We start from the raw sequence: 13,531 nt of genomic DNA, 5'->3' as shown, positions 1-13,531 counted from the left end.
TTGCTAACATCGGTCATGATCTCTGGACGCACCTACAAGTAACATGCCAATGAATAAGAAAGAAAGGGAAGCATCCTTCGTTATGTGCAATAAGCCCTCCTTATGCTGTTTCATCTTTATACCGTTATTACTTATTATGTATTACATAAAAGTCACCAGGTGCTCCCAAATAGCAGCTACAGCAAATCAAGCTCCTGATTATCTCTTTCGTGTCCTGTTGCTAATGAGCCTGGTGGCTGTGGGAGAAGCTGGGGAGGTTCATTCTGCACCAGCCCCACGGCCAAGGAGGGGAAATGCCTGCTCTGCCCTCACAAACTCTGCCAAGGTGATGGAGCTCGGGGGTGACAGGTCCCAGACCCGTCCTCCTTCAACAGGGAATTGGCCTAGTCCTGCATAGACGCAGGAAAACTGCACGGGTGATTTTAATCCTAAATTTCCAGTCTTCCCAAGTGGGCTTGGAAAAATAAGGAATGGCTGGATTGTGAACAAGCGATTTCTCAGACACTCATTTACTGGCAGCCCGTTCTCTGTGCATATAGACCGATGCGAGCAATTTAATCGTGGCATCTTATTTAGCAAGGGAATTTGTCTATCTTCCCCAGACGTTGTTTCAACACTGTACAAAGTGCAGGTCCTGCCTTGGTGCCTTGTTGCCCTTTAGGGAGCACATCTTTGGGGAAATGGTTGTTTAACCACTTGTTCAACCTGATGGGACAAATTTTTTCCCTTTGAATTTAAAGCCTCAGTTAGAGATTGGCTTTCATCACATTTAGAATTCAGGGGTGGAAAGTGCCAGTGCCTGAGTCCTCAAAGGTAGAGGGAGGGGAGCCTCCCAGCACGGGGAGACTGGGTGCCCTCGTGTCCCTGCTTGGGTGGGAGGTGACTCCATGGCTGCCCCCAAAAGGTTTTGGTGCTCCTGTCACCGGTTTTGCAGGCTGCTGGTGGGGAAGGGTGGGTGTGGGAAAGGTGGGGGCAGGGTTCTGAGCTTGTTTGTGTTCACCACAAAATTTATCTGATTCATAACTACCCTGTTCCAGTCCTAAGGTTCACAAGCTGCGTTTGCAGAACATGCGAGGCTGCCTTCCCTGGCATATTTTGCATAAACTGTGTGTCTTTGTGAACGGGATGCAAGGCGTTGCCGTGTTCCTCCCCCCAGCCTTTTGCTGAAGGACTGAGCTGAGCTGCCTCTCCCGCCGAGCTGCAGCAATTGCCTGCGTCTAAGTCACCATATTAGATCACATTCCCAAGGATGAGGCTAATGTTTTCTGGTGGGTTTGAAAGGAAAGCTGAAAATCCTCTTGTTGGGGACAAAGGGCAATTCATCGTACAAGTGAAAGCTCATTTGCCCCAGATCACACACGGGGGTTCATACGGCTCTCAGGCCCTCTGAGAAGCTGGAACCTCTGGACTCTCTCTTGGCTTCATTCGTGGAAAAAATGTCACGCTAGCACTATGAATTGAAACCCAAGCAGTGCCCCCTTTCTGGTTTATCCCCTTCCAAAACACAGCAGGGGAAGAAACAAGTTCAGCTTTTAGAAAGCTGTCTAAAATCAATATATAGCATCCACATATACATACATACATATATACAGTGATGTGTTATGCATATATAACCTACACATATATATAATAAAAATACTGCACAGGGAGTCAGTGAGACCCAAATTCACTCTGTGCAACTGTAGACCCCAGGCTACCTGAACTCTGCTGTGGATGGGGAGGGTCAGGCCCCTATTCAGCTACATATTCTAGCCAAGTCTTGTGTGCACAGAGCACCTGCAGCAAGCCAAAGAGGGATGTATCTCTGTTAATCTTTGGCTTTGGCCCGTGTTTTCCTTCCACGTTACAAGTTGTTCATCCTATGCCATTAAAAAACACTTTTTCCTCCTTGCATCAAAAGCTGTGTGCTCCGGAAAGAGCTCTTACCAGCATGTAAAAGGGTTTTCTCTATATTTTGTTGTAGCAAAATAGCATAGTCATAGACTGTGCTTCTGCAATATAACTACATATTTCAATATTCCTTTTTGTGATGAAAAAGCTAATTAGCTAGGTCGTTACAGTTGCCACTTGTAAAGGGGAAGATAGTAATACCATTAATGTGCTCACAGGAACTTCATTTATATTACCTCTTAACCTTTACAAGGATATTATCATTTCAATAATTAATTGCTTTTTGCCATTTAATTTGCAGTTTACCATTTTCAAAGGAAATTACCCATTAAACTGAAGACTCTTTAAAAAAAAAAAAAATCCTTTCCTTAACTATACACCACAGGCTGTCCTTAGAAAAGCTTGATATTTTGTAAGCCACTTTCACATGTTTGTCTGAGATGAGAGGACTCTGTGGTAGCTCTGAATATTAGATAACTGCCCGTCCCATGGACGTTTAATGATCTGGAGCAAAATGAGGCAGAATGGGGCCGAGACAACGATGAGCAGGGAATTAATCCTTACTCTCTGCCTCCAAATTCAGGAAGGCAATGCATCCTTTCTCTTTGATTGATGCAGTGAGAGTTGTCTTCCCTGTTCACAACCATCTTGTTTCTTCAGCTGAAGTTGATTTACACTGCAATATGCATACATGAGTTCTTCTGTTAACTTCGGCGACTGAAAAAATAAAGGAACTTTGGCTCAATCTTGTAAAGCACAGAAACGCTGGCCATGAGTCACCAAGCACTTATGCACATCTTCAAGCCAGTGCCCGACACTTTGGAGAATGAAGCTCAACACACATATTCCTGCTCTCTCTCAAGCTTCTAGTAAAACAGCTATTCATTTCAATGAATCAAACATAAGCTGATATCCCCATGGAGCTGTGCTGGCACATTATCTCTGTTACAGGTAATAAAAAATTGTGCCCAAATCTCACCACGCTAAAAGAAAAATGGATTAATATTGGTATCTGAGAAAGGGAGTCATGCATCCCAAGTAGGCTTATCTATGATAGAGTGAAACACATGCCTCTGAGAGATGGATTTGGATAGGAAGATGGAGAGGAGGTGACAAAGCGAGTGAAAAAATGAGATACAGAAGAAGAGGAAAGAGAAGAAGCAGGTATGAACTAGATTATACCATTGGTTTATGAATGAATCTCTAGAAGTTTTTGTGACTCAGGTGCAAAAAATAAACTAGCCTTTGGGCAGTTCCACCTTTGCAACTGGCAAGTCAATGATATGTCACCCAAGATGATATGCGTCTGCCTGATATGTTACATGCCCACAGGCACCAAGTGGATCATTTTACTGTGAAAATAAGACTTTCAATTTACTTTATTGCAAAATAAAACATTGTTTGTTTTATTTTTATTTTTTTTTCACTCCCTTCCCCATGAGTATAAGAAGAGCATTCACATACAGTATGTCATTTCCACTGCCCTGATGCTGGGGCATACTCTGTATTATTTGCAGAGAAGCCAAAAGCCACAGTCAGACCTTTTAGGGGTAAATGAGGTTAATGATCTACCATACAAGTGTACTAGGCTCCTAGTTGAGAGGACTAGGCAAGAACCTCAGGATGAAATGTCTTCTAAACATCTGTTTCTTTCACTCCTCTGACAGACAGGAGGCCTGGACAATTAGCTATGGCCTCCACCCTGGACTTTTAGATGGCAGAAGATTGGTGAGATGCATCCCGCCATAGGTATTTAATTATGTCTTCAGGCATCCAAGCTCAAGAGAGCGAGAAGAAACTCAGGTCCTATTCAGAGCTCCCTATATCAGCAGTGGATCAGCAATCACACCACTGCTAAAGCCCCCAAATAGTCTGCTTTTTGACAAGTGGGAGGAAAGCCTAACTCCATGTCAGCATCATCATTTCTTGCCTTCACATTTCCGCAGTGAGGCACAAATATTGCTTGAAGACAGCCTGCTAATTTCTGCCAGTTAGTGCTGCTGCCTGCTGCTGCTTAAGGCACCTGATATTTCATTTTATGGTGTTACTCTGCCTATATTACCAGGGCTCTGGATTTTATCATACAAAGGGCCATGTATGGGACAGAAGTAGAAAGAAGCCACTAACCATCAAAATTAACATTAAAATATTCAAAACCTCCAGACTGGCAGTTCACCCAGCATGAACTTTGCTTTCAGAAAGGCATGTGCTCTGCATGCACAACAGTGGTTTAAGGTCTTAATGCTGACGTGAAGTTACCTGATGCATGAGGTATAGACAGACTGACGATGTTCTGCAGACAGCTCTACCTGCATGGACAGGATAGTCCTTGCTGGTTGGCATGCAAAAGGAAGCTTGGGGTCTATCCTGGGGAACTTGATAATCTCTTGTAATTAATACCATAATTGGAGGTGCTGGAAATGCTCGTTGAGTTCCTGCCAGGGAATGTGAGTGTTTCACAAAGCTGTTGAGGCTGTACTGTACACCAGCAGAAGCAACCTACTCGGCTGCTGTAGATGCTTACACAGAACCCCTGCGTTGGCAAAATGCTCGTGTGAGCAGCGAAATGTGCAATGCTTGTTCCTTCAGATGTAATCACAGAGTGACATCAATACCATCCAGCCATCTGACAGCAGCCAGGATGGCAAGGCTGAGCTGTCCTCCCTCTGCATTTCAAGGCAGGCAGCCTATCAGCGTCACCAGGCTTCCACCTGCCATCCCACGGCCACACGGCGAGGCCAGGATCGAGCTATTCCTGTCTATTCCTGGCAGAGCTGCCCAGGCCGAGTCCAGCCTCACTTTTGCAGATCACAAATGTACACAGATGCACCAAAGACGCTGAAGTTTAGAAAAAAGTTGCTTCCTACAACCTTTGCCATCCTCCAGGGATATAGTTATTGGCTTCCAGTGTGTCAGTCATAGGGATGCCAGCCCTGCAATAATGCCATGAAGGCAGAAATGACCACCAGAAAGGGATGGCAGATCATTTTAGCAAGAAACCGCAGGCTTAAACACACTTCTTCTGGAGGTGGGCAGATCTTTGCAGAGAAATTGTTTGCAGCTCATCTGCAGTGACTGAGACCACTGTCAGCCATTAAGTAATAAGTTATTTTTATCCACTGCAGCTCTCCAGCATCTCTGAGGGTGATGGCATCTCGCCAAGGCTTTGGAAAGGCTGCTTGAGCTGACACACAAAGATGAATGGCTGAGGCAAGCCTGGAGGACACTTCTGAGACAACTTTACAGAGGGAATCAAGTCTAAATATACCAGGTAGTTCCACAGTGGAGTTGCTGAGAGGTGGTTTTTGCTTCCTTCCTGAGAGATGGCACAGAGTGTGACTTCTCCTGACATTTTGGAAACTTACTTTTGTTGCTATAACAAAGAAGTTCCATTAATTCTCCCAAACAGAATTGTAATGAGTACTAGGGAAGCCTGTTTTTTGCACCCGTACATGCACAATTAGGTTTATGTCATAATGCTGCAACAAAAATGGCCATGTTTGTGAATAGTTTTTGTGACCTGCACTAGCAACATCTCTGAGGTGCAGTTTCACAAGATGGCTTTCATCAAGAATTTCAGAAGTAGAAAGAATTTTTCTTCTTTTTTCTAGGTGCAAGTTTGGTTTTCACTGAAGTTAGTGGCAGTGCCATGACCAATGCTATTGACTTTGCAGGGGATTCAGCCACATAGTCTAGACAAGAGCTTCCTTAGAGAAGTCCAGTAGAGGTCTAGAGCTGAATATATTTCAACCAAATCCTGTTAGCTTTGCTGACACAGTATTTCCCCTGAAATCAATGGTTGTTTTTTTTTTGCAGGAGATGAACAGCAAGATTTCATAGGTTTGGTATGCATTAAAGTGCATACTGTACTGCTGGCGTTATCTTTTTCAGTGAGTTATAACAAACAGGAGTTTTACAGCTCCTCAACCAGGTGGCTGATTCAGCATCACATATATTATAGCCAATACTGCTGACCGTGAGGCATGACAATAAATCCTCAAGTGAGATAGCATGAGCTAACCAAAAACTTCAGAACTTTACATTTTTCTGGAGCTTCGAGGGACACAGACATGTTTTGCTACATGACTACAGGTTACTGTCAGGGTGACCTCCGGCCAAATCACTCATAGAGTCATACCTTAATTTACAGAATGGGGTCAATGCTGTCTGAGCTTTTGAAAAGTAGTTAGCTTAAGGAATGGGCTGGTTTGGTCTGGTGAAAAGTATCTACAATAGTAACCTCTTTCTTGACAAAGACTCCTTCCCCAGCTTTCCTGTAGGCCCCCTTTAAGTACTGAAAGGCTGCTGTAAGGTCTCCCCAGAGCCTTCCCTTCTCCAGGCTGAACAACCCCAACTCCCTCAGCCTGTCTTCATAGGAGAGGTACTCTGGCCCTCTGATCATCTTCATGGCCCTCCTTTGGACTCATTCTAATATATCTATGTCCTTCTTGTGCTGGGGACCCCAGAGCTGAAGGCAGCACTCCAGGTGGGGTCTCACAAGAGCAGAGCAGAGGGAGAATCCCCTCCCTCGCCCTGCTGGCCACCCTGCTTTTGATGCAGCCCAGGATATGGTTGGTTTCCGGGCTGCAAGTGCACATTGCTGGCTCACGTCAAGCTTCTCATCAACCAATACCCCCAGGTCCTTCTCACCAGGGCTTCTTTCAGTACATTATCTGCCCAGCCTGTGTTTGTGCTTGGGATTGTCCTGGCCCAATGCAGGACCCTGCACTTGGGGAGCCTGGCAGAGCCGAGTTTGACTCATCCGATCTTCTTGTGAGCAACCTGATCTAATGAAAAGTATCCAGGCACATGGCAGGGGGAATGGAACTAGAGGATCTTCAGAGTCCCTTCCAACCTGAACCATTCAATGATTCTGTGAATCTTCTCCGGGGACCGTGACACAGAAGGGTGCTGTCACTTCACCAGGAATGGTGTAGCTGAGCAGTAAGTTACAATGGCCAGCTTCCTGCAGATACTCTTCCTTGATACATCTGAAAAGATCAAGGCCTACAAACTGTATGTAACAGTAGCATTGTCAATAGTCTTTTTATCTATTACACTGTGAGAAAATACTACTAATTATGTATCATACTGAGGCAAACTATATTAGTCTGCCTGTCCTTCCTTCCTTCCTTCCTTCCTCCCTTCCTTCCTCCCTTCCTTCCTCCCTTCCTCCCTTCCCTCCCTCCCTCCCTCCCTTCCTCCCTTCCTCCCTTCTTCCCTTCCTTCCTCCCTTCCTCCCTTCCTTCCTCCCTTCCTCCCTTCTTCCCTTCCTTCCTCCCTTCCTCCCTTCCTTCCTCCCTTCCTCCCTTCCTTCCTTAATTTTTCTCATCACTTAGCTCCTCCTTCTCTCCCTCCCCCAAAGATTCCTCAGTCTCTTCTATTACTCTTCTTTTAATGTATTTTTTATTATTTTATTATTTTATTATTTATTATTATTTATTTTTATTTATTATTTTATTATTTTATATATTTTTTATTTTTAATGTATTTTTACATTCTCTTAATCACAAAAATTCTCCTTTCTCACTGTCATTTGCTTATGATGACACTTACAGCAAGAGCTATTCTCCCCTCTCTATATTTAAGGAAACATTCCCTTTATGTCGTGCTCTGTCACAAATCTTTTGCTACAGGGTGGGGAAATGCTAGGGAAATACTAGGGGCAGTAAAATACCAGCTCCGGCCACATCTTTGTCTGATCTCAGCCAATCTATCTATCCAGTGGATTTTTCTTCTTATTTAGCCTTTTGAGGAACAGATTCAGGTGACTACTGCAAATGCTTTTGTCTTTCCCTACAAAATGCACACAGAACTCCAAGTGTTTGAAGATACAATTGCAATGTTAGCTTGGGCTACTTAAACAACAGGTGGCATTCCACAGGAGTTGTTCCACAGGATAAAGTGTGCTCCTATCTGTACTGCACCAAATGTGTGTTCTGTGAACACTTTCACCATAATAAGGAACTGAGATAAGCGAATCAATGGAATACACTGCGTACCAGACGTTTCTTTGCTGACACCTGTAGTTTTGCTGCCATATCTAGCTTTAGTAAGGAAAATTATGCTTGCGTAAATTATGCACAACACACAAAGTGTCTTCTACTGGTACACAGAGACTGGTATCTGAAATCAAAGCACCCTCTGGCAGTTACAGATCACAAACGCCCAGTCATTTTATCCCATAATGTTCATCTAGTTGACTTAACAGGAAACTATTTGCTGGTGGACAAGCAAGTCAGAAAGAATGCACGTCAAAAGTTCCTTCATGACACTACGACATTTACAAGCCGTGAGACAGCAGCTGAGTTTTAGGCAGTGATCTCATTGCGTGATCACATTTGAATTTTTGTTTTTAAAAAAATCTTTTATGAGGAAAAATCTAGCCTGCAAACATTATCCACATAATAAAAGAAAGGATTTATTTGTTTGTTATTGTCTTTGTAGATGCATCTAATATTCCTAAACACACACACACACACAAAATATATATATATATATGTATATAAGCCCTGGTGCCCTTATACAAATGCTTCTCTCAGTTATAGGAGATTAAAACGTGTTCCCTTGATTATTTCTTTTTATTTTTCTTGGGGAACACATGCACAGATAAAAACATATTGTTTCAAAATCCTATAGGTTACTGCCTTATCTAGAAGTAATCTGGCTCATGAAAAAAATTCATGAAAAAATACACTTCCATCAAGGAGCATCTGAAAGCAAAACTGGATGCTTTAAAAGACAGTACATGCACCAACTGTCAGAGGAAAATGTTTGCGGTTCCTTATATGTCTGTGGTATAACTTGCTGGATGAGGCTTGGCAATGATCTTATCTTGACATTTGTGATTCAGATGTTCAAGTCCTTCTGAGTTCAAGGTGTGCCTTGGCTGTGCCAACTCATCCAACAGGTTAACGGCATTTGAATCTTTGTTCAGTCTGGTAGCAATATCCAATGTATAGTTGGGATGCGATCTTTCTAATAATGTAGTTTTCTTTACATGCTTAGATATAATTGCTCACATCTGTGACAGCATGCACCTGTGACTGCACGCTGTTTTAGCTCTCCATTTTAAGTCTAAAGCAGATTCCTGACATGGAGAAGGGAGATCCTGGCTCCTGGAAGCTTGGTCAGAAGTAAGGGACGTCTAGGAAGAGGTAAAACCAACAAAACAGGGCGGAGGAACAGAAGCTAAGGAGGGAAACTAGGTGTCTAAAAATACATGAAGATCTGTTTGCTGACTAGATACAAGAAGAAAATGACATGACAGGAAAAAAACAAACCTCTTAGTTAAAATCTGTTTCAGTAAATGATGAGCATAAGAACATGATGAACATAAGATTTCCCCATTTTGACATGCTTTTACTTTCATTTGTATTAGTATAATAATAGCCCATTTCTTTTACTTTTTTATTTTTTATTTTTTTAAGTTATGCTCATTTACACAACAAGCATGAAATGAATACAGCCATGTGACCTCAGGAAGAATCTTTTTTCTTATCACAAATCCCAAACTTTTCCTTGTTCCCCTGAGAATCGCTTGTACCAGGGGTCGCGTATTTTGGTCTCATAACCAACCCGAGTGGTACCGAACCCCATTTCAGATACTAACAAAGTATGTTTGAAGGATTACGGATAGGTATTCCAGGAATGCAGTATGTAAGTAAAACAGGGAAATCTTTTACAATTCTAACTTTAAAAGGTTAATCTTTTAAAGCTCCTCGGTGGCCTCTGTGAGTCTGTGTCCCCTCCACACCGCCCAGACGGACTAAACTCGGCTCCCGCACTGCAAACTGCAGGATCCCGGGACCGTAGCCGGCACCACGCCCCTGGAACAGGCACGGGGTGAATTTCTGCGTGTCTGTCCGTGTGTCTGTCTGTCACACGGCGCCAGCCTTGCCCCCTCGGGCCGGGCAGCCGCAGGAGGAACCAAAGGCCGGGGAGCGCGTTTCCTCGGGAGCCGCTCCGCCGCCGCACGCAGCCATGGCCGACACCGCTGCCCCGCCGCAGGTCGCAGCCACGGCGGGCCCCGGCATCAACCCGCTGGCCCGCAAGCTCAACAAGATCCTGGAGACCCGGCTGGACAACGACAAGGTGGGGAGGAAGGCTCCGGCCCCGCCGCTGAGGGGGCAGAGGGGGCGGCAGGGCCGGGCCGGGGGCCGCAGGGCCCCCGCGGGCTCTCCGAAGGGAGAAGCGAGCCCTGGCGTCCCCTCGGCTCCGTCCCAGGGGGGCAGGCAGGGGTCTGCAGCGGGAATTAGGAATAAAAGCCGGGTTTGGGCCTCCAGGGGTATGCCACGCATCTCTGCCCGTCCTGGGGACGTTGGCGCTGCGTAGTTTGGGTGGCACCGCTGAGGCTTTTCCTGATTTTGTGTTTTGTAGTTATGCTTTAACCAACTATTAGCCTTCTGGTTAAAGCTGTTATAAAAAAAAAAAAAAGTAGACAGAGTCTTATGTTATAACATATAAAAAGAAGAGAGACTCATTAGTTGTTTTAGTTATTTACCAACTGATCTATAGCATGTTTTGGTATTATTTTCTCTAAAACGATGTTCGCCTGAATGGGAGCCGGCAGTGTGCCCAGGTGTCCAGGAAGGCCAACAGCATCCTGGCTTGTATCAAATAGTGCAGCCAGCAGGAGCAGGGATGTGATCGTCCCCCTGTGCTCTGCTCTGGTGAGACTGCACCTCGAGTGCTGTGTTCAGCTTTGGGCCCCTCACTACAAGAAGGTCATCGAGGCCCTGGAGCGTGTCCAGAGAAGGGCTACGAAGCTGGTGAAGGGCCTGGGACACAAGTCCTGTGAGGAGCGGCTGAGGGCACTGGGGGTGTTTGGTCTGGAGAAGAGGGGGCTCAGGGGAGACCTCATTGCTCTTTGCAGCTACCTGAAAGGAAGGTGTGGGGAGCTGGGGGTCGGCCTCTTCTCACAGGTAACTAGTGATAGGACTAGAGGGAATGGCGTTAAGTTGTGCCAGAGGAGGTTCAGGTTGGAAATGAGGAGACATTTCTTCTCAGGAAGAGCAGTCAGGCACTGGGACGGGTTGCCCAGGGAGGTGGTGGAGTCACCGTCCCTGGGGGTGTTCAAGGAAAGGTTGGACGTGGTGCTCAGGGACATGGGTTGGTGGGTGACGTTGGTGGTAAGGGGATGGTTGGACCAGATGACCTTGAAGGTCTTTCCCAACCTTAATGATTCTATAATTCTGTATGCTACTTTTTTCTCTAAAGCAGTGAACTTGGGGTGGCTGCAGACTATGCAATATGCTTCTTTATAACCTAGTGAAATGTTAATTTCATTTTCTCTTTTACTTCTTAGGAAATGCTGGAAGCACTCAAGGCTCTCTCAACCTTTTTTGTCGAAAATAGTTTGCGCACCCGAAGAAACTTGCGTGGAGACATTGAACGACGAAGCTTAGCCATAAATGAAGAATTTGTCCACATATTCAAGCAAGTTAAAGAGGTAGCAGTTTTACAGTTTGGCTAGCTATCTTGTTGGAGTACTGCTGCATAATTTTAAAAAAGAAAAGGAGTTATGAGAAATTGTGATTTTTCTCAGACAAATATGCATTTACAATAAAAATGTTTCATCATTTATACCATTTGATGGAAACATTGTACATACAGCGGTGATATTTCAAACAATTAAAAAAAAAGATTCAGGTGAACATTGATCTTTAGGGATGCTTTCTCTCCATTGATTATATAGGGTCCCTAGAGCCACTATAGAGTGGTAAGACCAACACGGGTTGAAAGAGACCTCAAAAGATCATCAGGTCCAACCTTTTATGGGAAACGGGGGGCCTAGATGAGATTATCTGGCACCCAGTCCAATTGCATCTTGTAAACCTCCAGTAAAGGGGGTTCTGCCATATCCTTGGGGAGATTGTCCCAGTGGTTGATTATTCTCATGGAAAGAAAATTTTTTCTTCTATCAAGAGGAAACCTCTCCCAGTACAACTTGTACCTGTTGTCCTTTATCATCTTCATGTGGCTCCTTGTGAAGAAGGAATATAACTACAATTTCTCTGCAGAGGGCAGGTTCTCCAGCCCTTCGGTAGTCTTTGTGGCCCTCCTTTGGACTCTCTCTGGTCTGTCTACATCTATTTTTAATGCTGGGGACCAGAACTAGACGCAGTACTCTATGTATGGTCTGTATGTTTCTTGTAACAGAGCCATCTTGTTTTGGTGGGATGAGACTGGGCCTAGGCGTAGCATTTCTGATTTAAAACACAGTTACTGTTATTTTAACCTATTTAGGAGCTTGAGAGTATAAATGAAGATGTTCAGGCAATGAGCAGCTGCTGTGAAGATATGTCCAGTCGTTTGAAGGTAATATATGAATAGATGTGCTCTGCATATTTTTCCTTTAGGATGTAACTATTTTATTTTAGAAGAATAAATAATTATTTTGGAGGATTAACAGTGACACAGATGTTTCACTACTACGTGTATTATGTATTTTAAGATATTAATGTTTCTTTTTACTTAAAAAATGCGTTGAGGAAATTATTTTGCTTTCTTCCAAGTTCCAATTTTGAATGTAGCGATATACTTTTCTGAGAATATCAAGGTAGTATTTGTGTTTGAGTGGAGAGAAAATATTTCATTAGATTACATGTGTGATGGATTAAAGAGTTAACTATTTTTGTGGTTTTTGATTTAAAATTTGAATCTTTTACGTTGACTAAAGCTGTTGAATTACATATTCATATAAATACCTCAAATATATTTGTAAGTAATTATCTTGTTATCCATTGAGCGAGAAAAATCTAGTATATGATCTTGATTCTGTTGGTTTTGTTTCATAACATGTCTAAGGATGCCTTTGTGCAACAAAAACAATTTGTTCCATATTAATCCTGAAGCCACAATGTAGGTGTTTTATAACACATTGCTAAATCTTACCTGGTTTCAATGTGCAAGTTCAATATTCAGAACAGTCATGAGTTTAAAAGGATTATGGATACTGAAGTGTAGATGTTTGCCAAACCAAATCTGTTCTGAGTATAGCACATAAATTGTAGCGTGTGAATGAGAATTCTTCACTAAAGTCTCCTGTGATAACCTTTCCTTTTTCCCCCGATGTGTACTCAAAAGGTAATTAAGTGAAGAGGTTTCATGGAAATTATATGTAATCCTCCTGAGAATGCTTGTAGTTTGATGAACTTGTGCCAAAAAGTGTGAGAATACAGTTAGCCCGCTGCAGTACTTAATTTTCAGTTTTGGAAAGCGATGAGTAATGTAGCTCTGAGGTCTCACATCTCTTTGAATGCTGTTAATCTGGATGTATTCCCTAATGCAGTTCAGGGCCAGTTTGACTGAACTGTCAGATGTGGAAATGAGTCGAGTGTCCATGCAGCTTTTTGTTCTTTTCTGTCTTTAGATCATGAAGTGTAGCTGTCATCTGTGATTTTTTTTTTTCGTTTTACAGTAGAGCCATCCCACGGTGATTTCTTTTTCTGTTAAAATCAGTGGGTAGTTTTGTGCTGTGCCCCACAGGAGGTTTCTGCTAGAGCCCTTTAGCACTCATAACTTGTCTTAATTCAACACAAGTTTTCTTTAGCTGTATGAATAGAAAGTAAATTAACAAGGCCAGGAATTAGCACTTGGTTGTCAAACGTTTTGCTGTTTTATCTGTAATAGGACATCA

The 13,531-nt window shown here is 43.5% G+C and overlaps 1 protein-coding gene across 3 annotated transcripts in view; it reads left to right on the top strand.

The window, feature by feature from the left end:
• The first annotated feature begins 9,679 nt into the window (after positions 1-9,679).
• COG6 (component of oligomeric golgi complex 6) overlaps positions 9,680-13,531 on the top strand; it is a 52,128-nt gene continuing 48,276 nt past the window's right edge. The window contains exons 1-3 of one of the 3 annotated variants that reach the window (XM_040543224.1): positions 9,680-9,984; positions 11,198-11,341; positions 12,139-12,210. In XM_040543224.1, coding sequence (XP_040399158.1) covers positions 9,874-9,984; positions 11,198-11,341; positions 12,139-12,210 — 327 coding nt within the window. In that variant the 5' untranslated portion in view covers positions 9,680-9,873. The remainder of the gene's footprint in view (positions 9,985-11,197; positions 11,342-12,138; positions 12,211-13,531) is intronic. The other 2 variants (XM_040543218.1, XM_040543230.1) reach the window with 2 other exon arrangements.

The sequence above is a fragment of the Cygnus olor genome, chromosome 1 (assembly GCF_009769625.2).
Source record: "Cygnus olor isolate bCygOlo1 chromosome 1, bCygOlo1.pri.v2, whole genome shotgun sequence".
NCBI classification, from domain to species: Eukaryota; Metazoa; Chordata; class Aves; order Anseriformes; family Anatidae; genus Cygnus; species Cygnus olor.
Note: the sequence above shows the minus strand (reverse complement) of the source record. Positions and strands in the feature narration are given on the sequence as shown.